The sequence below is a fragment of the Barbatula barbatula genome (genome assembly GCF_947034865.1).
Source record: "Barbatula barbatula genome assembly, chromosome: 19".
NCBI lineage: Eukaryota > Metazoa > Chordata > Actinopteri > Cypriniformes > Nemacheilidae > Barbatula > Barbatula barbatula.
Genome location: NC_136782.1, coordinates 8,843,799 through 8,865,172, shown reverse-complemented (window position 1 = coordinate 8,865,172; position 21,374 = coordinate 8,843,799). Strand labels below are relative to the sequence as shown.

At 37.4% G+C, this 21,374-nt stretch overlaps 1 protein-coding gene across 1 annotated transcript in view; it reads right to left on the bottom strand.

The window, feature by feature from the left end:
• Positions 1-20,868, bottom strand: part of npas1 (neuronal PAS domain protein 1) — a gene marked incomplete at both ends in the record, with an annotated part of 28,171 nt that extends 7,303 nt beyond the window's left edge. The window contains 4 exons of the mRNA XM_079480916.1: positions 4,243-4,332; positions 6,787-6,854; positions 17,759-17,997; positions 20,774-20,868. Coding sequence (XP_079337042.1) covers positions 4,243-4,332; positions 6,787-6,854; positions 17,759-17,997; positions 20,774-20,868 — 492 coding nt within the window. The remainder of the gene's footprint in view (positions 1-4,242; positions 4,333-6,786; positions 6,855-17,758; positions 17,998-20,773) is intronic.
• Positions 20,869-21,374: the final 506 nt, after the last annotated feature.

Sequence of the window (21,374 nt, the reverse complement as noted above, 5' to 3'; positions counted from 1 at the left end):
ATTATAAACTGACAGCCCTAGTACAAACTCTAAAAATACAATTGAAAATAATTAGCCTCAAGCTGCACAGAAACCTTGAAAATATATCGAAGCAGTGAGAAGTTAGAAAATATTGTTGGTAAGTGTTTAGAAGAGGGTTAAGAAGAGAGAAAGAGCGAGAGCGAGAGAAAGACATGATATAAATAATAGCTAGGCTTTAATATGTATGAGACGTCCGGGCAGTTGTCCACAACACTCCCTCTCAGTGTGTTTCTGACTGATGGGCGAAGAGCGAGCGAGGAGGAAGCAGAGGAAGAGGAGGGGAGGAGGAATGATGATGGGTCCGCATACTAAAGAGCCCAGGATCAATTTCCCTAGCCATACGTCCCTCTGTATTTCCCTGATGGCGTGGCTTCGGCCATGGGGAGGAGATGAGAGGCTAAGCTCCAAGACCTCCATCTAGGCCTGAAGCTTTGGGTTCTGAAGGCCAGCAGCCTGGAAGGACGCATATCATCCTCAGTTTTTGACCCTGCATAATCCGCCTAAGGAACCCTACAGTCTTTCGAAAGGTCGGGAAGATTAACCGGGGTGGACAAGTCCATCAATGGGGTGTAAAATGGGGTGTCATGACCTCTTACAAAGGGTTTTCAAATTGTGTCCTATTGCTTATAGATAATGTAATAATTGCTCCTGTGTTGACCTCATAATGGCCCAAAAAAGGCTGGAATAACACATTTAGACACATGAATCTTATGAAACACTTTTGATTTACTGGATTGTGATTAATTTACGTTATTTAGCGGAAATGTGCATGAACATAAATTTCTTAACATAACTGAAATGTAGTTGCATTATAATTTTGTTCACTATTATGCCCAAAAACATTGGACATTACAGTGAAGTAATATTCCTATGGAATATGGAAATATGGAGTTTTTAGCATCGTGGTATGCCATAAATATTATAAATTTGGATCGTGCCAGTCTTGGAATATGCCAGAAGAAGAGTTTGAAAGAATGCCAGATTTGGAGTATGCCAGACTGATAGTATTTCAGATTTGGAGTATACCGGATTAGGATGATGACAGATTAAAAGTATGCCAGATTTGGATTATGGCAGATTGAAAGAATGCCAGATTTGGATTATGGCAGATTGAAAGACAGACAGATAGTATTTCAGATTTGAAGTATGCCAGACTGATTGTATTTCAGATTTGGAGTATGCCAGGCTGACTGTATTTCAGATTTGGAGTAGGCCAGGCAGTTAGTATTTCAGATTTGGAGTATGCCAGGCAGTTAGTATTTCAGATTTGGAGTATGCCAGGCAGTTAGTATTTCAGATTTGGAGTATGCCAGGCAGTTAGTATTTCAGATTTGGAGTATGCCAGACATATAGTATTTCAGATTGGGATTATGGCAGATTGAAAGAATGCCAGATTTGGAGAATGCCAGACAGATAGTATTTCAGATTTGGAGTATGCCAGGCAGTTAGTATTTCAGATTTGGAGTATGCCAGGCAGTTAGTATTTCAGATTTGGAGTATGCCAGGCAGTTAGTATTTCAGATTTGGAGTATGCCAGGCAGTTAGTATTTCAGATTTGGAGTATGCCAGACATATAGTATTTCAGATTGGGATTATGGCAGATTGAAAGAATGCCAGATTTGGAGAATGCCAGACAGATAGTATTTCAGATTTGGAGTATGCCAGGCAGTTAGTATTTCAGATTTGGAGTAGGCCAGGCAGATAGTATTTCAGATTTGGAGTATGCCAGGCAGATAGTATTTCAGATTTGGAGTATGCCAGGCAGATAGTATTTCAGATTTGGAGTATGCCAGACATATAGTATTTTAGATTGGGATTATGGCAGATTGAGAGTATTCCATATTTGGAGTATGTCAGATTTAAATGAAGAGAATTAAAGTCTTGGAGTATGCGAGATTTGCAGTATCTCAGATTAAAGCATTCCAAATTGAGTATCACGGATTATGAGAATGACAGATTAAGACTATGCCAGATTTGGAGTATGTGCAGTGTATGCAGAGCTTTATATTTCACAAATATTATTAGCTTCTTTAAGTATCACCAATACATTTAGTGCCATATGTTTTGGCCAAAGTATAATTTTCATATTTTGTAAATATATAATAAATAATAAGTATGTCATAATCAATACGTATCTTCTTATTTACATTTCTGTAGTTACCTTTAAAGCATCATAGGCACAATGCTGGTATTCATATAAATTGCCTGTCAAATTCTGATCAAATTCAGACCTGCAAGCTCGGAAAAGGTGACATTTTACAGAGGGGTGGGAGCAGGGTTGGGTCGGGATTTGGTTAGGGAAGGGAAGGTCAATTTTCATTGTCTTTTTGCCTGCAAGTTTTTCAAGTGCACTTATATCTTTCAAGTGCATACAATAAATGTATATCTCATTTAATACTGAAAGGTGATGGTAATAACATAATTTAACCATTGAACACCACATCACATATTCTGTAACAACATGCTAACTCTTTTGGAATCTGCGAGTGGAGTATCCTGTTTGCTCAGAGTGTGTATGCTCAAGCTTATGTGATGCTGGCAGTGAACCCAATTTGCCTACAAATCTATTGCATTTCACCTCTGCTCTCCCAAATGAACAGGAGAATTTCTTAACGGGCAAACAGAACAAAATAAATCTTATTTTAAATATGCCCCTGCTCAAGCAGGGTTCAGGTCGATGGCTTGTTTGGCTCTCATCAGTAAAGGCCAGGACATTGCAGATTGATCTGGTATAAAGACATAATCCACACACTTCTAACACAAGAGTAGGTTGCCCACAGCAAGGCAACACACAACTCCTCCTTTATCACGCTCTCAATGGAGTGCAACAGTTGGGTTTAGGAAGTAAGAATCCAATTAATTTCCTCATAAGAGTTAAGACAAACCGTTAAAGACAGATCTAGCAGGAACGAAGGGATTGTTCAGAGCTAATGTGCGCTTCTGAAGCTATAGGTCAATGGGATTTCCACATTGGTTCGACGTATTGACGAAAAAATTGCACAATCCTGGTGAATAACCCATAATCTTAAAGAGATGAGATGTTGAAACATTTTGTTACCTTGGAAACGAGCCCTTGCCACAACATCCCAGCAGAACTTATATATTTTGAAACAAACTTAAATTGTTGAATTTAAAAGAAATGATAATAAATTGCTATAAATTGTTCCACAAACTGTCATATTTATTTTATTTATCTTTTATTACAAAACATTTTATTAGACAAATGTAAAAATTTATTAAGTTTACATTATTCGCAATGCTTCAGTGTATATGATTGCCTTACAAAACTACAGTATTTATAACCAATTGCAATTTCCTTAAATTTTAAGTTCGTAATCTTGTATTATTATGTATGTAATCTTAATTGTAAACTTTAAATCTTAAAATGCTACACTGAATATTTTTTAATCCCTATAGAGAAAATGGATATGCGTAAAATCTCTCCAAAGCGATGGCAGCGCATAAAGAGGGCGGTCACTGTTGTGCTCAATACCGCTATCCAAGAGCAACCCCTTCATTTCCTCAACCATCCAATTCCATTCACATCTATTTACCTTGCTAAACTCACTATCTGACCTCCCCCCATCCCCCCGATCGCATCTGAGAGTGTGTTTGTGTGCGTGTATTCTTTTTTTTTTGCCACACAATCAATGTGGCTTTTAAGATGTCTATCGATTTGTTCCCGAGACAGACCCCGGCTCGCTGGAGCGACGCTTTGATTGCTGTGCGAGTAATTACTGTTATTATTTATGCATCTGGGTGAAATGGCAGGACTTAACATTCCCCTGTACAAGAGGCCACAGGCAATCAACACAGAGAAAAGCACCTGGAGAGGCCACCGGCTCTAGAGACAAAGAGAAATGAGCACAGGGACACAGGGAAATTCTAACATAGCCTCTTCATACTCTGTTTTTGATATCTTTCTCCATTAATATATAAACATGAAGCACTAAAGCATATCAGTAGATGAAATGAAATACTAGTGGGGAGTTACTGTATTCGTGGCATCTTAAATGAAATTTGGATTGGAAGAGACTCATTTCTAAGCTGTTGTAAAATGATGAAAAACACACATTTAATACATTAATACATCGTATGATATGTTTGACTTCATCTTAAATTTAACATAAAAACGTAATTGTTAATAAAAAGTTTATGGACATCCAAATCAATTATTTTTTTGTTGCTTAAAATGTGTTTTCTAATACGTTTTCATCTCACCTGTGAAAGACCAAGGTAGATGGACACGGTCTCTGAGATATACAGGAATCTGCCTTCTTGACTGACCACAAACACAAATCCATCTAGAGACTGAAAAGAGAAAGACATGAAACTCTCTTGCACACGTACTGACCATTTAAACACCAAAAACAAGCAATTCTTTTCTCATAGCACATCGGGTGGATCACAATGTGTCACGGCAATGTTTCTAGACGCTTAAAAAAGGTGTTTCAAAAGAGTCTTCGATGCCATGGAAGAACCTTTTGGGTCCCTAAAGAACTTTAAACATCCAGAAAAGGTTCTTTGTTGCGAAAAAAGGGTCTTCAGATTATAAAAAAGTAAGAAAGAGAGAAACTTTGACAGAATAGTACTTTGTGAAACTAAAAATGGTTCTTCTATGGCATCACTGTGAAAAACCTTATATTCACCTTTATTTTTAAGAGTGTATTGACAGCACAATTTGTCTATCCACACTGGAAAAAAATGCTGCGACACACAGTTACAACATATTTATTTAAAATATAAATTTACATTTAAAAAATACATTTTCCTGCTGAGCAATACATTTGTGCACATTCATTTTTAGTTTTACAAATGTAATAACTTGCTCTGCCTATGAACAAGTTTCCTTTCTTGATGATGTCATCAAGCCCTCTTATTTTTTGCCTCTCCCCTCCAGCCACCTGTCACATCACTGGCAAAATGCACAAAGGGGGGCTCAACCAATGAACAAAACCAGAAAAATTATTTAAAAAAAGCGATACGATCTAATAAATTTGACACATATATAAAACACTTACACTTAATATATAAAACACTTATTTTACTTGTTGAATGTTGCACTTATAGAAATACATGACATCACGTAAAGTAAAATGTAACTTAGTTTTTTCGTGTTCACTTTAAAACACTGTACATCCAGTGTAATGTTTGCATTTTTAAGCTTTCTAAGGAAAAAAACGCAACACAAAAATCACCAAAGAGTTGTGAGCGTGTGAATGATTTCAAACAGCGTCATTAAAGAACTGCTTTATAGAATTATATTAATTGTAATAACACACAGGGACGGGCAAGAAATGCACTGGACGCTTTGTTTGAGACTGACTGATGTTGTGGCAGTGGTAATTTATGCAAGTGAGAGGTTCACTATGCAAATGAGAGTGGACGGTATGCTGGAAATAAAGAGCAATTATCTAGTTATTACTGACAGAGTACGAGACAAAGAATTTTTAAAAGTGTTCATTTGATTTCTATCAGCACCTTTCCTATCTGAACATTTCACTTCGCTCAAGGTAACCTTCTGTCTTTTTCTTTTAAAATGTTACGTCTTTTAAGACTTAGCTATTTGTTTTTGCGTCAGGGATTCCAAATGACAATATATGATCATTATAAACACATTTTTAATAACAAGGCTGGAAATAGAGAGAACCTACAGAAAATATACACGACTGTAGCCCCCAAAGTATTTTGGACTTAATTAACTTAATGAAGATTCTATTATTTATCAAAACTTAAACCAATTTTTGTGATACCTTCGTTTTTAAAGTGGCTTTGTGCTATATTATAATGAAATGCCATTTGAATTTTTTTCGTTATGTAATGCAATGACATTCATTTATTAAAGGGATAGTTCACAAATCTGTCATCATTTAAGTGAAAGTGTCATGAAAATTCACATACTCACCATCATGTCATTTCCAACCTGTGTGACTTTCTATCTTCTGCAGAACACCAAAAAAGATATTCCGATGAGCGTTGGTAACCGAACAACAGTTTTCCCCATTGACTTCTACTGTATAGACACAAAACCAATGCAAGTCAATGGGTACCACCGTTGTTTGATTGCCAACATTATTCAGAATATGTTTTCATGTCCTGCAGCATAAATTATGTCAAACCGGTTGGAAATGACAAGAGGCCACAAATCCACTGCAAAAGGAAATGTTTTACATAAATAGGTTGAAGTTTATAAGTTCATAATAGCTAATGACAAACCAGTAGCTATAATTTTTAACATTAAGGACATGACATTGGCCATTTGTATCAAATACATTGTTCCTTCTCCTAAAGGGGAAGTGACATCAGTCTTTGAACAGTCGGCTAAGGGTCTAGTGCCTGTTTGAAGATTACACTTGATTTTTATATTTTGTTGCTATTTAATGCAATGACCAAATTACAAAATATGTGATCCTGCCTGTGAAAACCCAGTCATTTTAGTGGGAATGTGTTAACTGTTTTCTATATAAGATCACAATGTAAAGAACAATATAAAAATATGATCTTGATATCTTTAACATTGACTAAGGCCATGTTAAAGATCATAATGAAATGAATGAATGAAATAAAACCTTGATGCTCTTTTTCTCATTGTATGATTTTGAGACTTTAGGCTGATTTTCACAGGCAGGTAAATGCTTTTAAACTTCATATCAAGTGTTGTAAAAATCCTACTTTTGAGGACAGTAACAAAAAATATTATAAATAATCATTACTGACACTGACTTGCATATCTGTATGAATAAACAAATGCAGGAGTTGATGTACCTGTAGAAGATGAGCTCCCAGGTGCTGCTCAAATATATCGGTGGCCAATGAATGACTCGTTCTTCTCACTAGAAAAAAACATGGGCAATATGAGTAAGCATTCACAATACATAAAGCTTGAGCTAAATGGCTTTAAACCTTTTTAAAACTAAAAATAACTGTAAATGTATTCTTATTTTCTGCCACAAAACAAACAAAAACCTAAAACAATCGATCAGACATTCAAATTAGTATCAAAGGTGATTTTGAACAATGAAATGAATATTCAAGAAAAGTTTGTGAATCACGTTTTTACAAATATAACGTAAACGTCATATAAATAAAACATACACGCTGTTACGTTTACCCTACCTTGTAATGTCCCTTTTATTAATTTAACACAAAGTCTAATTAATTAAACTATTAATAAATTCATTAAAACGACTCGTAATCAAATGTATTTATTGATGTGTTATTATTTAACACATCCTTTTTGAGATTGTGGATATTCTTATTAAACTCCAGTCCCTTTAACATACGTTTGAAAACGTATTACAGAAAAATGATAATAGTATCAAACGTATTATAAGGATTTTAATGCAAGTCGTGCAAAATGTAATATTAGTTTAATTAACAACAAAAAACATTTAGGCTGAAACAGCTTTCAAGACACCTTTTCATCCTTTATGTGTATCTCAGATATTATTAAGACAGCGAGCATCAGAAGCAGTGCTGTTTATTGGGCTGATGACACCCGCACAGACATGCTAATTCACCCTCAGCAGACAATAGCATCCTGGGCCGCCTGTCATCACAAAACAAACACATTTACAAATCACACAGATGACAATTGCTGTGCATTTCAAACATGGCCCGCTCTGATCTTACACCGTGGAAGACACGTTAAGATTCGATGTGCACACAGCGGGTTGTCTCCGTGCGAGTGTGCGCTTGTGACGCTCTGATGGCTGTGAAATCAATAACTGTTTTGAGTGGAGAATACAGCGAGCAGACTGTGAGCTCACTTCTCCAAACCTTTAACTGTTGCTTTCCAGACGGAATACGAACGGGCACTTCCATGCAACACTAAAGTTGAAACTTAATGGGACCGTCAAACTTTAAAACTGAAGAACTAAACAGAAGATCAGTGAAATCAAAAATCAAGCCATATGTGTATATTATGTCTGTATGTATGTGAGGATGGAACTAAAATCGTGTTGTTCGGCTGGCAAGACGCTAACAGCGCCCAAGGTCATGGGCTCAATTTCCTGAAACTGCATGTACAGGCTAAACGTATAGCTTGAATGTACTGTACTGTACGTTGCTTTGTATAAAAGCGTCTGCCAAATATAAATAATGCAAATGTATTCAACAGCGCTCAAGACCTGTACTCGCACAAAATAAATTCTTCACTGAGATCAGGTGCAACTCACTTTGAATGGTCTGATCAGTTTTTAGAAATCAAACAGAACAGAATGAAACACTTTTGATGTCAAGCCTGACTCGAACAATGTGGTTTTAATGCTGACTTAAAGAACAACTTAAATATCAGCGTACTCCTCTAACAAATTTCTATCATTTGGACTTCTTTTACAATGCTTCGTTCTTTTCAGAGATGCAGCAATACTAAATTTCTCCATCGATATAGCCGATTATTCAAAGTGATACCTGCAGATTCTGCAGAATAAATGAATATTTCTTAACTTCCTGAATGTTATTAATTTATATAATGGCTAAATTAAACTGATACTGATTATTGGACGATATATATCGGCGCATCTTCAGTATTTTTTGTTTGTTTGTTTTATTTGTATTTATTTATTGGTGTTTGGTTGAATAACCATAATTTAAGTCTCTTGTCTCTCAGAAGATTCAGAACCTCAAAAAACTAGATATACTAGAGATTCAGAAGAGATCTCAACAATGTCACAAACTGAGCTCAGATTTGTCAAGTCTGCAATCAAAAATCAGCTTTATTGAAGATCTCAGTATCTCAAACTCAAACGTTTCTCATACAATTGACCCAAATCCAGAATTAAACCTTCATAGTATTCAACAATTGTCTCATTTGTTTCTATTTTTGTTTTTCATTTTAGCAGAAACATCTGAGAATAAGTTGATACGTAATTGAAACATAACTGAGAACTCCATCGAATCTCCTTAGCTTTATAAAAGAGCAACCTCTGAGCAATAAAACGATCTATTGGGAAATAATACAGATTTGATGCGATGAGACACATATGCACACTTTCTACATAAACACAAAGACAGCACAAATGTCTCCCTGATCACATACCCCAAAACGCAGTGGCATTATAGGAGTGGGGTCCCCTCAGAGGAATATCAATGAGTCTGCCCCATTCACAGGCCTGAAAAGGGGGTTTGGTGCAGAGACCAGGATCACGGCTCAGTATGTGTGTGTAAGAGAGTGAGTGAAGTAGGGATAATACACAGAGCACCACTTGTTCGTCTTTGGGGGTCACATGCACATTGGCGATCGAATTGTTTTGCATCCCACCATCCAAACACCCAGGGTCTTCTCACAGACTTTGAGTGATTCGGTCCAGCTATAGGGCAGGGCTGACAGCCGTACCGCTTGATGGATGGACAATGGCCGGCCCTCATTTCCCAAAGTCAGCCATAACAGTAGAGGCTAATGCATAAGTCGAACCCGGCCCGATAGGGAGGACAGTGAGAATAATGAACGTTTTTTTCTCAGCCTTGGAGTAAACAGGATCTATTTGACAAAGCACATCCAACGTAAGCACTAGATTCCTTAACAACTCATGGGTCTTCAATATGGGTTTCACTTGACAGCGTTTTATTTGTTTCATGTTTTTGTTAAAAAACTGTTAAATGAAACAAAATTTTAAATAAATGCAAAAATAAGGTCAAGTTTAGCTGCCCAAAGCTGAACATCAATCACGATCCTTTAAATGCGTTTTGCACACAGGAGAGGTTTCATGACAACAATGTAGTAAAATCGAAAAAGAAAATCATTTGAGTTTTTAAAAAGTTTCGCGTATATGCAAAACAACGTTAACAACACTATCTGTGTTCATACGGGTAAAACGACTTTAAATGCTTTATTATGGATGCCAGGTCACCAGTTGTCAATGTCACTTTGTAAAGAAACACTACGCGAGTTTATAATTTGGTAAACAACACTGGTATAGTATATCTACTTTTCCCTGTAGAAAAGTTAATAAGTATGTAAGACAAATAAAGACCTGTATTCCAGCATTGTTGTCGTATCATTTAACAGATTTGCATCTGCACAGTTTATAGACGCTGTTATCGGACGCACGCACCTGTTATTTGTTAATTATCAATATTTCATGTTATACTAATTGTATTATATAAACAATTTGTTGAAATGTATTGTATGTTAATTTTATTAAATAAACAATTTGTTGAACGGGGTCCTGTAACTTTGTAGCATTTAAGTTTAGCCAAGTTTGTTAATTATTGTAAAGCAATAAGATGTTGCTTGTAAGATGTAAGACGGGGTTCCTGACCTGTCCAGTCCTTATATGGACTAAAGGCACCTCTGATGTTTGACATCATGGTCTTTAATTTCATTAGGGAAATGAATAAACCACATCCTATAGAAAAGAAAAACAACAAAATCTCTTTAAAACTTCACCTGCTTCTCCTGGACAGCAATGAGATTTACTTTGTCTCCCGATTCTCAGCGACTTTCTTCTGAGAAACAGATCACATAGAAGAATCTCAACCACAACTATGTTTAAATGCACCTTCACGCAATTAGATGGCATGTAAACTCTATAATCACATCTCTGACCAATGTGTATGTCACGCATCTTAAGCACAAATTTGTAGTAAACGTTACATTACAATCAATACAACTCGCTGCCAGTCTTTAAATAATCACATGAATGGTGCACATGTAAACATAGTCAACATTTCAATTCACTCGCTTGCATTAAAACCGCAAAATGAACTCAAACATTTCCCATCAAATTCATCCAATACTAACTATCCACATTCATTGTATGTCAACAATTGAGAAACATCCGAGACAAAGCAGAAAAAATTAACCCAAACCGAGATCTCCTCAGTTCTCCCGGGCAATAAAATTGTCTTGTGGGTTTTAAACACAGCTTGACACATGGGTCAGCTTTGAGGAGGCCCTCCGATGTTACCGCTCCAGCACAATAAAGCCCAACCAGACTCGAGTAATTTAACGTTCTTCTCCTTCACACACAGAGCAACCTCACATCTCGTCCCTTTCATTCTTTCAACCCCCCACCCAACCCGACAACCTTTTAACCAAGTTAGAAGGTTACTATGGGAACTGCAAGGTTGGCCTTTCATTCCACATTAGTTTGCTCAATCAAGTTGGCTGATGGGAATCGTAGGCCGATCACCTAGCAACTTGTTTACAGGGCGTTGGACGTGCCGCGGCACGCACCCCCCACCTCTAACCTCAAGGATAGAGACAGGAGCAATGATTCTCAGACAGATGGAAAAGAGAGAGAAAACGTCTCCAATCGTAACGGCCCTCTCTGCCGCAATTATCCTATCAGTCTGCCATCCCTCCTTCTCTCTCTCCCTCAGCTGTTACCTCTCTTCTAGCACGGTCGAACATAATTTGAGTGCAATTAACGTCCCTTAAAAGCCCTCAGTGCTTTAAATGCTTAGAATTAGGGGTGGGAGACAGACACATATACCAGAAAGGAGAGAGAGAGAGAGAGAGAGAAAGAAATGAATGAATGAATGAATGAGAAAGACAGTGTGAAAGTCAAAAACAAGACGTCTGACAAACACACACAGAGAGAGAAAGAGAGAGTGTAGCTGTAAAATAAGAGGAAAGATTTACAATTGCATATACATAACAGTAACACTGATGACAATATATTTCGTTTTTTGTTCTTAATAGTAACTACACTTTCATTTATTTGTGAACTTGCTATGCAAACTCACCACAACAATGTTGACAGTTGGCTGGTATTTTTTCCTGATATTTGCTCAAAAGTATTTGTATATTTTGTTTACACATACATTATAGCAAATTTACATTGAAACATTCAATATCAATCTATTGACTCTATTGGACGGGGGAATCTATATTTCAAAGCATATAGGTATATTGACAATTCATATTTTTAATAGCCTTTTTCCAGAAAATGTGTCTTTTAATTAAATATAATTTTAAAGATGCATTAAACAAACCGTAGCTCTGCTTTGAGCTTTTTTTCATCGCTTAATATATTAAAACTAAGAGACCATTCCACATTTTCATTTATTCAGCATTTCTAGATGTATTGTGGTCATTCCATACGGTGGCCAACTGGTGCACAACACACAATTTAAATGCAAATATAAGTTCACAACGCAATCAAGCTACAACAAAACGGAATCGAGTCACAACAAAACGGAATCGAGTCACAACACAACGGAATCAAGTCACAACAGAACGTTAGTGCTCCCGACCACCAGGGGAATCTTTCGGCTTCAAAAAAGTCATGCCGAGTAGGAGGTGCGCATTGTGCTGGGTGTTGTTTTAGTAGTTTTTGGTAGCCTGTTGCGTTTGTGTAAAGCATTTAAAAAGAAAATGTGCTCAGCTGTGGGAAAACTGAATGTCAATGACAAAAAAAAAATTTTATTACACATTATTTTTTTTTATTTTTTGTTACACAGCGCTTTTGAAAGCTTGATTTTGATTGGCTAGTCATGACATTCTAATGTATGCTATGGCCCTTCACCAGACTTGGCAGCTGTGGAGTTGCTGTGCTGCTGCTGTCTCTTGAAGTGAAAATGTTTTGTCCCTGGGCGGACGTTCACGGTCACTAACCTGCTTGAAGTTTATGTATATTTTAAATATGCAGTCAATTTTTGTAGTAATGACTAATACTTTATGACCCTCAGGTTAGGGGCAGTTAACTATGACATATTGCACGTATCATGTATTTTAACTTGCATATCAACCCACTCTGTATTCTTTATTTAAATCTCTGTATTTGTCTTCTTTTTGTCAGGTCATATACATGTAACTGAAGTGAAAGGATTTTGGGTACAGCTTGCTCAACACTTCCAAGTCGCCAACGAAACCCCTGCGTTTTGCCGCTTAACGCATGCCTCTCACAGGAAATGAGTCACCTTGACCAGCAGAGCTTACACAAACATCATATATGAACACATGTATAAGATTATATTTGCATTGGATTGTAGCCTATTTGCTAACATACCTCCGCTGCTTCTAACATATAGCCAGTATGCATAATTTGGATTGAAACAATTAATTCCAAAACCTCTACTGACATACTGTACATGGGTATCGTAGACTCTGAGTTTTTTAACTGTGCATATACATATATATATATATATATATATATATATATATATATTTGTATTCTATTACTTATTTTCCGTTGTGACTTTATTCCGTTGTGTTGTGACTTTATTCCGTTGTGTTGTGACTTTATTCTGTTGTGTTGTGATTTATTCCGTTTTGTTGTGACTTTATTCCGTTGTGACTTTATTTCATTGTGTTGTTACTTTATTCCGTTGCGTTGTGACTTTATTCCGTTGTGTTGTGATTTATTCTGTTGTGTTGTGAATTTATTCCGTTGTGTTGTGACTTTATTCCGTTGTGTTGTGACTTTATTCCGTTGTGTTGTGATTTATTCTGTTGTGTTGTGACTTTATTCCGTTTTGTGTTGTGACTTTATTCCATTGTGTTGTGACTTTATTCTGTTGTGTTGTGATTTATTCCGTTTTGTAGTGACTTTATTCCGTTGTGACTTTATTTCATTGTGTTGTGACTTTATTCCGTTGTGTTGTGACTTTATTCTGTTTTGTTGTGATTTATTCCATTGTGTTGTGATTTATTCTGTTGTGTTGTGACTTTATTCCGTTGTGTTGTGACTTTATTCTGTTTTTTTGTGACTTTATTCCGTTGTGACTTTATTTCATTGTGTTGTTACTTTATTCCGTTGCGTTGTGACTTTATTCCATTGTGTTGTGATTTATTCTGTTGTGTTGTGAATTTATTCTGTTGTGTTGTGAATTTATTCTGTTGTGTTGTGACTTTATTCCATTGTGTTGTGACTTTATTCTGTTGTGTTGTGATTTATTCCGTTTTGTTGTGACTTTATTCCGTTGTGACTTTATTTCATTGTGTTGTGACTTTATTCCGTTGTGTTGTGACTTTATTCTGTTGTGTTGTGACTTTATTCCGTTGTGTTGTGACTTTATTCTGTTGTGTTGTGATTTATTCCATTGTGTTGTGATTTATTCTGTTGTGTTGTGACTTTATTCCGTTGTGTTGTGACTTTATTCTGTTTTGTTGTGACTTTATTCCGTTGTGACTTTATTTCATTGTGTTGTGACTTTATTCCGTTGTGTTGTGACTTGATTATGTTGTAAATGTATGTTTGCTTTTAAAATTTCGTTGTGTTGTGCACCAGTGGGCCACCATACAACTAGTCCAGTGTGTGGTAAATTTAAACAAAATTTAAAATTTGGGAGAAATATTGTTTGTAGTTCAAAGAAATAAATAAAACATAACAATTTAACAAAGTCTTTTGTATATGTATATTTGAATAAAACCCATATTTCCCTTTTTGCCAAATCATTTTCTTTAATAAATACCTTAAAAGTTTAATGTGTTGTACCTTGTGCTTCATATTTTGATGTTTATGTCTACCTCAAAGCAAATGTTGTATAAATATTCACCGGACATCACTTTGGGCCAATACTGTATATCAAAGGTTGAATATTACTTCAAACGTTAACATTTCAATGTCTATGAAAACATAAGTAAAATTATACCTAAACTTTGAATACAAATGTTGAATGCTCTCCCATTTGTAAATTGCCTCAAAAAAAATAATACTGAATAAATAAAATCTTAACGAATAAATGTACATTAAACATGATCATTTTACATTCTAAATGAAACAACTGATTATGAATCGATCATACAAAGACTAAAGGAGTCACCTCAAGTCTCCACGATATTTTGGTCCCTAGATATGCCTCCGGTCCTTCTTTCAGAATATAGTTCTGTCAGGACCACTGTCATCAAGTACAGTAAAGAAAAACTTTAAAACAGAATTAAAGCGTAAAACAATTTGTTCATGATGATGATATGTGCGTGTTTCCTTTAAAGGCCCATGGGTCTGACGGTCTGACATAAAAGATTTAATCACCCCATTATCCATAAAGACTATCATTCCCGCAGCAGAGCCTGCACAACTACACACTCGCACACGCCGCGTGCATCTGCATAGCACATAAAGAGAGATAAAATATCACTATTTTGTGCCACAGCCATTTCGCATTCCCTCAAGTCGCTCATAGTCTCTCCATTACTCTTTTCGACTGCCCATCCCGATCCCTCTTTCTCTCTCTCTTCCTCCATCTTTTACTCTCACCCCGTGTGAAGGTCATGCAATTGATTTTCCTCCGTCTATTCATTTTTCAGTCCTGGTTTTGAAACGTGGGAAGCAGACAAAAGCTATATCCCCCCATCCAGTGCGCAGAACCTCCCCCCGCTCACGCCGCTCTCACCCACTGCCGGAGCGCCGGTGCCGGGTTCACATTCCAGCAGTGAGCCATTACCATAACAGCCCGGCTCATTCCGGTGCACCAGCCATCCCAGCATGATAGACAATATCATCGCCGATATGCTCACACAGTCAGTGTTTGTGATTGACACCTGTTTTTACTAACAGGTGTGACTCCAAATTGTCCCTTGTAACGGAAGTCATTCCTATTCTCACAATAGCCATGAAAGTCACCGGAAACCATTTTGAAAGTGATAAAAGTCACAAAATGGGTATAAGTAAATTTGAAGTCAGTGGTTGGGTTTGACCAAATTTTATCCAACTTTGAGTTTAAACCAGCATTTTTTGTAGATCTGACCTTTATGCCATTTATGTAGAGGATGTGAAGTGTCATATGAAACTAAACAACTACTACATCTAAAGCAGAAGTTAAGTGCTGGGTTGAAGGTTATCTATGATGTAAGTTTGCAACAGTTTGGTTCAATACAAATATGTTTTATATTCTCAAGTGTGATAATCAGAATGTCTAAGTGTTGACTGAATCCATTTGTCTGTTTTTCTAACAAACACATGAACACCGATATCATCAAAGACTCCCACACTCAACAACTCAGAGCTATCATTTAATTCTACCCACAAACATACGCGTCTATATCATATTTAGCATCCATTCACTTTCTCACAGGTGTGTTTATCCACACAGGCGCATATATATACACATTCAACACACATTCACACACACACCTAATTGTAGTTGAGTTGTTTCCCCTCTGTAATAATTGCAATTAGACAACCCTTGTAATTACGCTCTCCTCGTCATATAGTTAATTTCTATAATTACAAATCACACACATAATTTCCTCCACGTGTGCTTTCCCCATCTCCTTTTACACTATTCTTCTCTCTTCTGTTATGCTGTATTTGACTGAATGGGTATGGATGCCGATTATATTCTTCTTCTGTATCTTTATCTTTATGTGTTGTCAACTCTGCAATTCTCTTGAATTTAGTTCACCCAGAAATGGAAATTCTGACGTCATTGACTCACCCTCGAGTTGTTCCAAACCTGTATAAATGTCTTTGTTTGAACTCAGAGAAAGATATTTGGAAGAATGCTTATAGCCAAACAGTTCTTGACCACCATTGGCTGCCACAGTAGGAAAAATTACAATGATAGACGGTGGTGCCCCAGAACTGTTTGCTGTCCTGTATTTTACAAAATATCTTCTTTTGTGTTCGACAGAACAAAGAAATGTATTATGTATAGAATTTTCCTTTAACAATGATCCATTTAGTTTATTATTATGCATAGACACTGCTGTTTTTAGATAATTAAATAGTCAAACTTTGATAAAAACTATTATAAAAATAAAACACTTAGAAATCACTGTGATTCAAGTACCACATGAGGAGCACTGTTTAAGTGGCACACAGAGGTGCTGCCTATGGATAACGCCCCAAATAATCCCTTTTTTGAGATTCATTTCCATTAGGATGAAGGCAGTAGGCAGTAGACCGAAAAACAGCTGACTTGCTTTACAACAAAAAGAGACATTCGTCTGACTATTTGAACCCAACCGAATTGCTCAGATGCTGCAGGTATAATGAGATTGGCAGGTGGTCTACTACGTACGCCACATGTTAACAAGCTTCAGCGAGGACTGTGGCTCTTTTGTTCGTCCCGTCGGCTTCCGCGGAGCCCTGAGCGCGGTCTGCGGCTAATTGGCCGTTAGATCTATTGTTCACTTCACAATTGAGATGAGACTATCAGAGGATGCAATGAATGACGGTACGTACATGAGAAGCCAAATGACCCTGCTCTCGAATTAAACTCAAATGACAAGGTCCCCCTCAGAAATGAGACATGAGAAACAAATATGATGGCTTCGACTGGTTTTCACTCCCACAATCAACGTGACAGAGAGTCGGTTGCGTGCGACAGAAACGCATCATTTCAGATGAGTCGTGTTTACCTCCGAATGAATACGAGCAATTACTCTTGCGGCACAATCTCAATTACTTTTCTGCGTTCCGCGCATGCATGTTTAAGCACCCTCTCGCTCTATTTTCCGCATTCTTCCGTGCAGTTTTCAACGTGAGAGTATCCCAAGCGACGTATAAGACAATAATAGCCTATTCTATTTAAATTCATCATTTAAATTAATAACGCATTTGTATTCATCGACAGGCCGCCACCGCCGTGTTTGAATTGAGTTTCGCTGTGGTTCACTTGAAGCCGTCTAGTTAATGCTACCTCAAATACAAAAATCGACGCTGGGATGGATGCTAAAAGCGTCACATAAATCTGCCTTGAAATGCTTAAGATATAGTAAAAGACCTCACAAATTCAAGTGTAAAAAGATGAAAACCAGAGGGAAAAACAGCTATAAATACAGACTAGCTTAGGCTGGTTTAAATGTTTTTATTTTTGACAGGACAGGTGTTTTGAGCAATCTTACCCTTGTTGCAGTTGTTCTCCCCCTCCCTTAGAGGGCTCCAGGGCGGGTCTCCTTGGCTGGCAAAGTGTCTCATATGCAGGTAGCTGATGGTGAGGCGGATGATGGAGGCCTTGTCCAACTGGCTGGTGATTGCTCCGGGAAGAGGAAGCATTTTGGCCAACTCAAAGAACTCAAAATTCTCTTTACCCCGCCGAGAACGAGCAGCATTGCGTGACTTCTCCTTCCTTAAGTTTTGCAGGCTGGGGAAAGATGAAACATTAAGACGGGGATCACGTTGTGTCATGTTTATTTTGTTTTTACTGGCTACTAAAGCAGTCAGGAATCTACATGCTTTTGGAACACAAAAAATATTTGTTAGGTATACATTTTAGTAGCTAAAATCGCCTGACTCTGATGTGCTATTTAAATATTGTTTTGTTTAAAGCTGCAATATGCAAATGTTCCCTCTATATCTCTGTTCGAACCATAAAATTGCAGGTGTCTTGTTGAACTATTTCCTTAAAATGGGTTGTGTTTTGGAACTGCGTCTTTGTGTGGATGAATGTGATGGTTTTTAGATCTTCTTTATTAACCGAAAAATGAAAATTCTGTCATTTTGGCTACTCACCAACTCTTGTCATTTCAAACCTCTGACACAAAAGAAGCTATTTTTAAGTATGTTGGTAACTGACTTGCATATGCGGCACCCATTCACTGCTATAGTATGGACTCAAAACCAATGCGAGTCAATGAGTACTCCGTTGCACCGTTGATCAGTTACCAACATTCATCCAAATATCTTCTTTTGTGTTCTGCAGAAGGGTAAGTAAATGATGACAGAATGTTTGGGTGAACTATCCCCCAAATTTATAAATTTGCTGTAAATTTTAATACGGTACTAAAACAATATTAAAAACGTACTGGAAGTGTTGGGCAAACTTCAGTATGCCTTAATCATATATAATTCATACATGTTGCATATTATATTTGTGATTTAATGTTTATGGTTTTTATAATTTCTTGTTTTTGATTCATGAAGTTAATAGAATATGGATACATGGATGATATCCTTAACACCCTCCAGTTCTTACTGACCCTCAACAGGACGTCACTCTGAGTCTTTTTTCTTTCCGTCAGCTGTACGTCTCCATTTCTCCAGCATCTCGGAGCATGATGGCTGACCAGTGATCAGCTTTTTATAGTTCACTGTAGCTGGTGGGAGGCCTGATCTTACATCAGAACCGCACCGTGGTCTGCCCCAAATCCAATCGCTCCGTTTCTTTCCCAGGCTCCCTCCTGGGTGGTGAGCCCCGGTCTTGATTGAGGAATCAATGGAGGGCGGGGCTGTCTCAGAGGCAGGCCTAGGTAGCTGTCGCTCTGATTGGATATCGACTCGCTCTCAATGGGGCCTGAGTGGTGGAATTATGTTGTCACGGTGACTCCACAATTTGCGTCTGCTCTGGAAGACGGAGGTGAACGTGTCCCTGTCTCTCCATCGCTTTCTCTCGCTCACCCGCTCTTTCTGAGTCTGTGACATTGATTCTTATTCATCCTGCAGATGAACGGCGAGTGAGGGAGGGCACGGAAAGAATGTGTGTGTGTGTCTGGGTGTGTGTGAAAAGGGGTACTTTTCGAGTGAATGAAAGGGAACTGCCAAAAAGCTTACACAAAAGAGTCAGTTCCTCAATTTGAAAAGAGACTAATTTATTTGTTTAGACAGGACTGCACTGTGTTTTAAGGGACAAAGTGCATAAATCAGCAAACTTATGTGATTTGGCATTTTAACTGCGGTTTATGACCTGTGTGTGTGTTACCTCACAGTACATCACTGGATGTGTCATGGTGCGTTTGTTGCCCTGTGTGATTTCTTGGTGTGTAAATAGCTTTGTTCAGAGGACAAAACACTAGAACATCCCATAAAACGGCCCTGGAGAGTTCAATCAATACAGTTATTGATTCTGTTTAGTTTTTATATCCTCCACAGTTGAGTGGACATTAATAATTCTGCTAAAACTTAGTAATCTCAAGCTTATGGAACGGAATGGTTTACCAGGCTTTACGGAAGATTTATATTTAAATTGTTGGTTGTGCGTTTGTGAATATCCTTGTTTACGTGATTTCCAAGCCTGCATTCTGATTGGTAGATCAAAAATCAGTTTTACTATCTAATCAACTATATTTTATGAGCTACAACCATGATACAGTTATACAGCGATGGAAAAAATTAAGAGATCAATCCAGTTTAGCTGTAAATCGGCATTTATACATGTTTTGTCAAGTGTTTTGTTGAAATTCAACAGAATCAAACCTCAGGAATTACATTAAATCACCCATCAGCAATATGAAATTCTGAGAAAATGCAAAGACGCATAAAAAAATGGCGCACTGTAAAAAAAGCAAATAAATTTGCAGTCTTTTTCTGTATTGTAACATTTTTAACACACTATTAACGCACTTCTGTACAAGAATTTGTTTTACAGTGTAAGACATGGACACCCTGTTGTTTAAATATGAATATGAACTTTTGTTTTGTTTTCATTATTCGGGATCTGCAAACTTTGCATCTTTTTTGTATATTTTTTAACCTTTCCTTTGTTCCCTATTTAATATCAATATTTTCATTTGGAATTTGTGAGAAATGTAGTTCATTTTACTTAAACACCTTAAAATAGTTCTGGTTTTGGAGTATTCTCTTTCCTGTTCATCAAAAACATATCCATACTCCACAAATGTCACAAAATCTGTTGCGGTTTATGTTTTTAGGCCTTCATAATACCCAGACTTACTGACTAGTAAACATAACATTGCAGTTATACAGCTAAAACTAAAACTATGATATAGTAATAGATTTCACACAAAACACCTACAAAAAAAAGTGAAGTCTATTTTGTGAATTCAGTCACAACCAAAGAGATGCAAGTACATAGTACAGAGTAGAGTAAAACAATTTGACTGTACTGTACTACAAAAAGTACAGCCTCGTGTACTTTTTGTCTAATGCATTAAACTGTGTGTTGAAGTTGTGTTTGTTCTCACCATGGCAAGGTTGGCGGTTTGGCGAGCAACCCCTGTAGGAAATCCCACTCCACGCTCACACACTTCCCCTCGCTGACGAACGGCATGGCCGCCATCACGCCCCTTATGGGCCGCCACCTCTAACTCAGTCTGTGATTGGCCGAGGCTATGTCAGTCCGAGACCCCCAGCAGAAGAGCTGCAAGAATGGAAAAAGTTTATCAGATGAGCTTCATAATTTGACGTTTACCTTAAACCAGACATTAAAATATACACCATAATGCCATACTGTCAAACTGGGAATTACATTTTTGTATTTGTAGCCATTAATAAATAGTATTTAGTTAGTTAGATGCCTACACAGTCTTTCCCAAATAAAATACAACCACACAATTGCATACAATCCAATTTCCAGTGTCCAGCTCAATGAGCTTTCAGCAATCTTTGGCCCCAGTGCTTTTCGTCTTGGCCTCGTCTCTATGACATTTAAAGGGCCAGCGTGCCCTCCAGCTGCGTGGTGCCATACCCACAGGCGTGATATGCCTGCTGGCCAGCTCTGGGTAAATCACCACACTGTCATACTGGCTGCATGCCACAACACTTACATCCCCCTCTGACCTGACC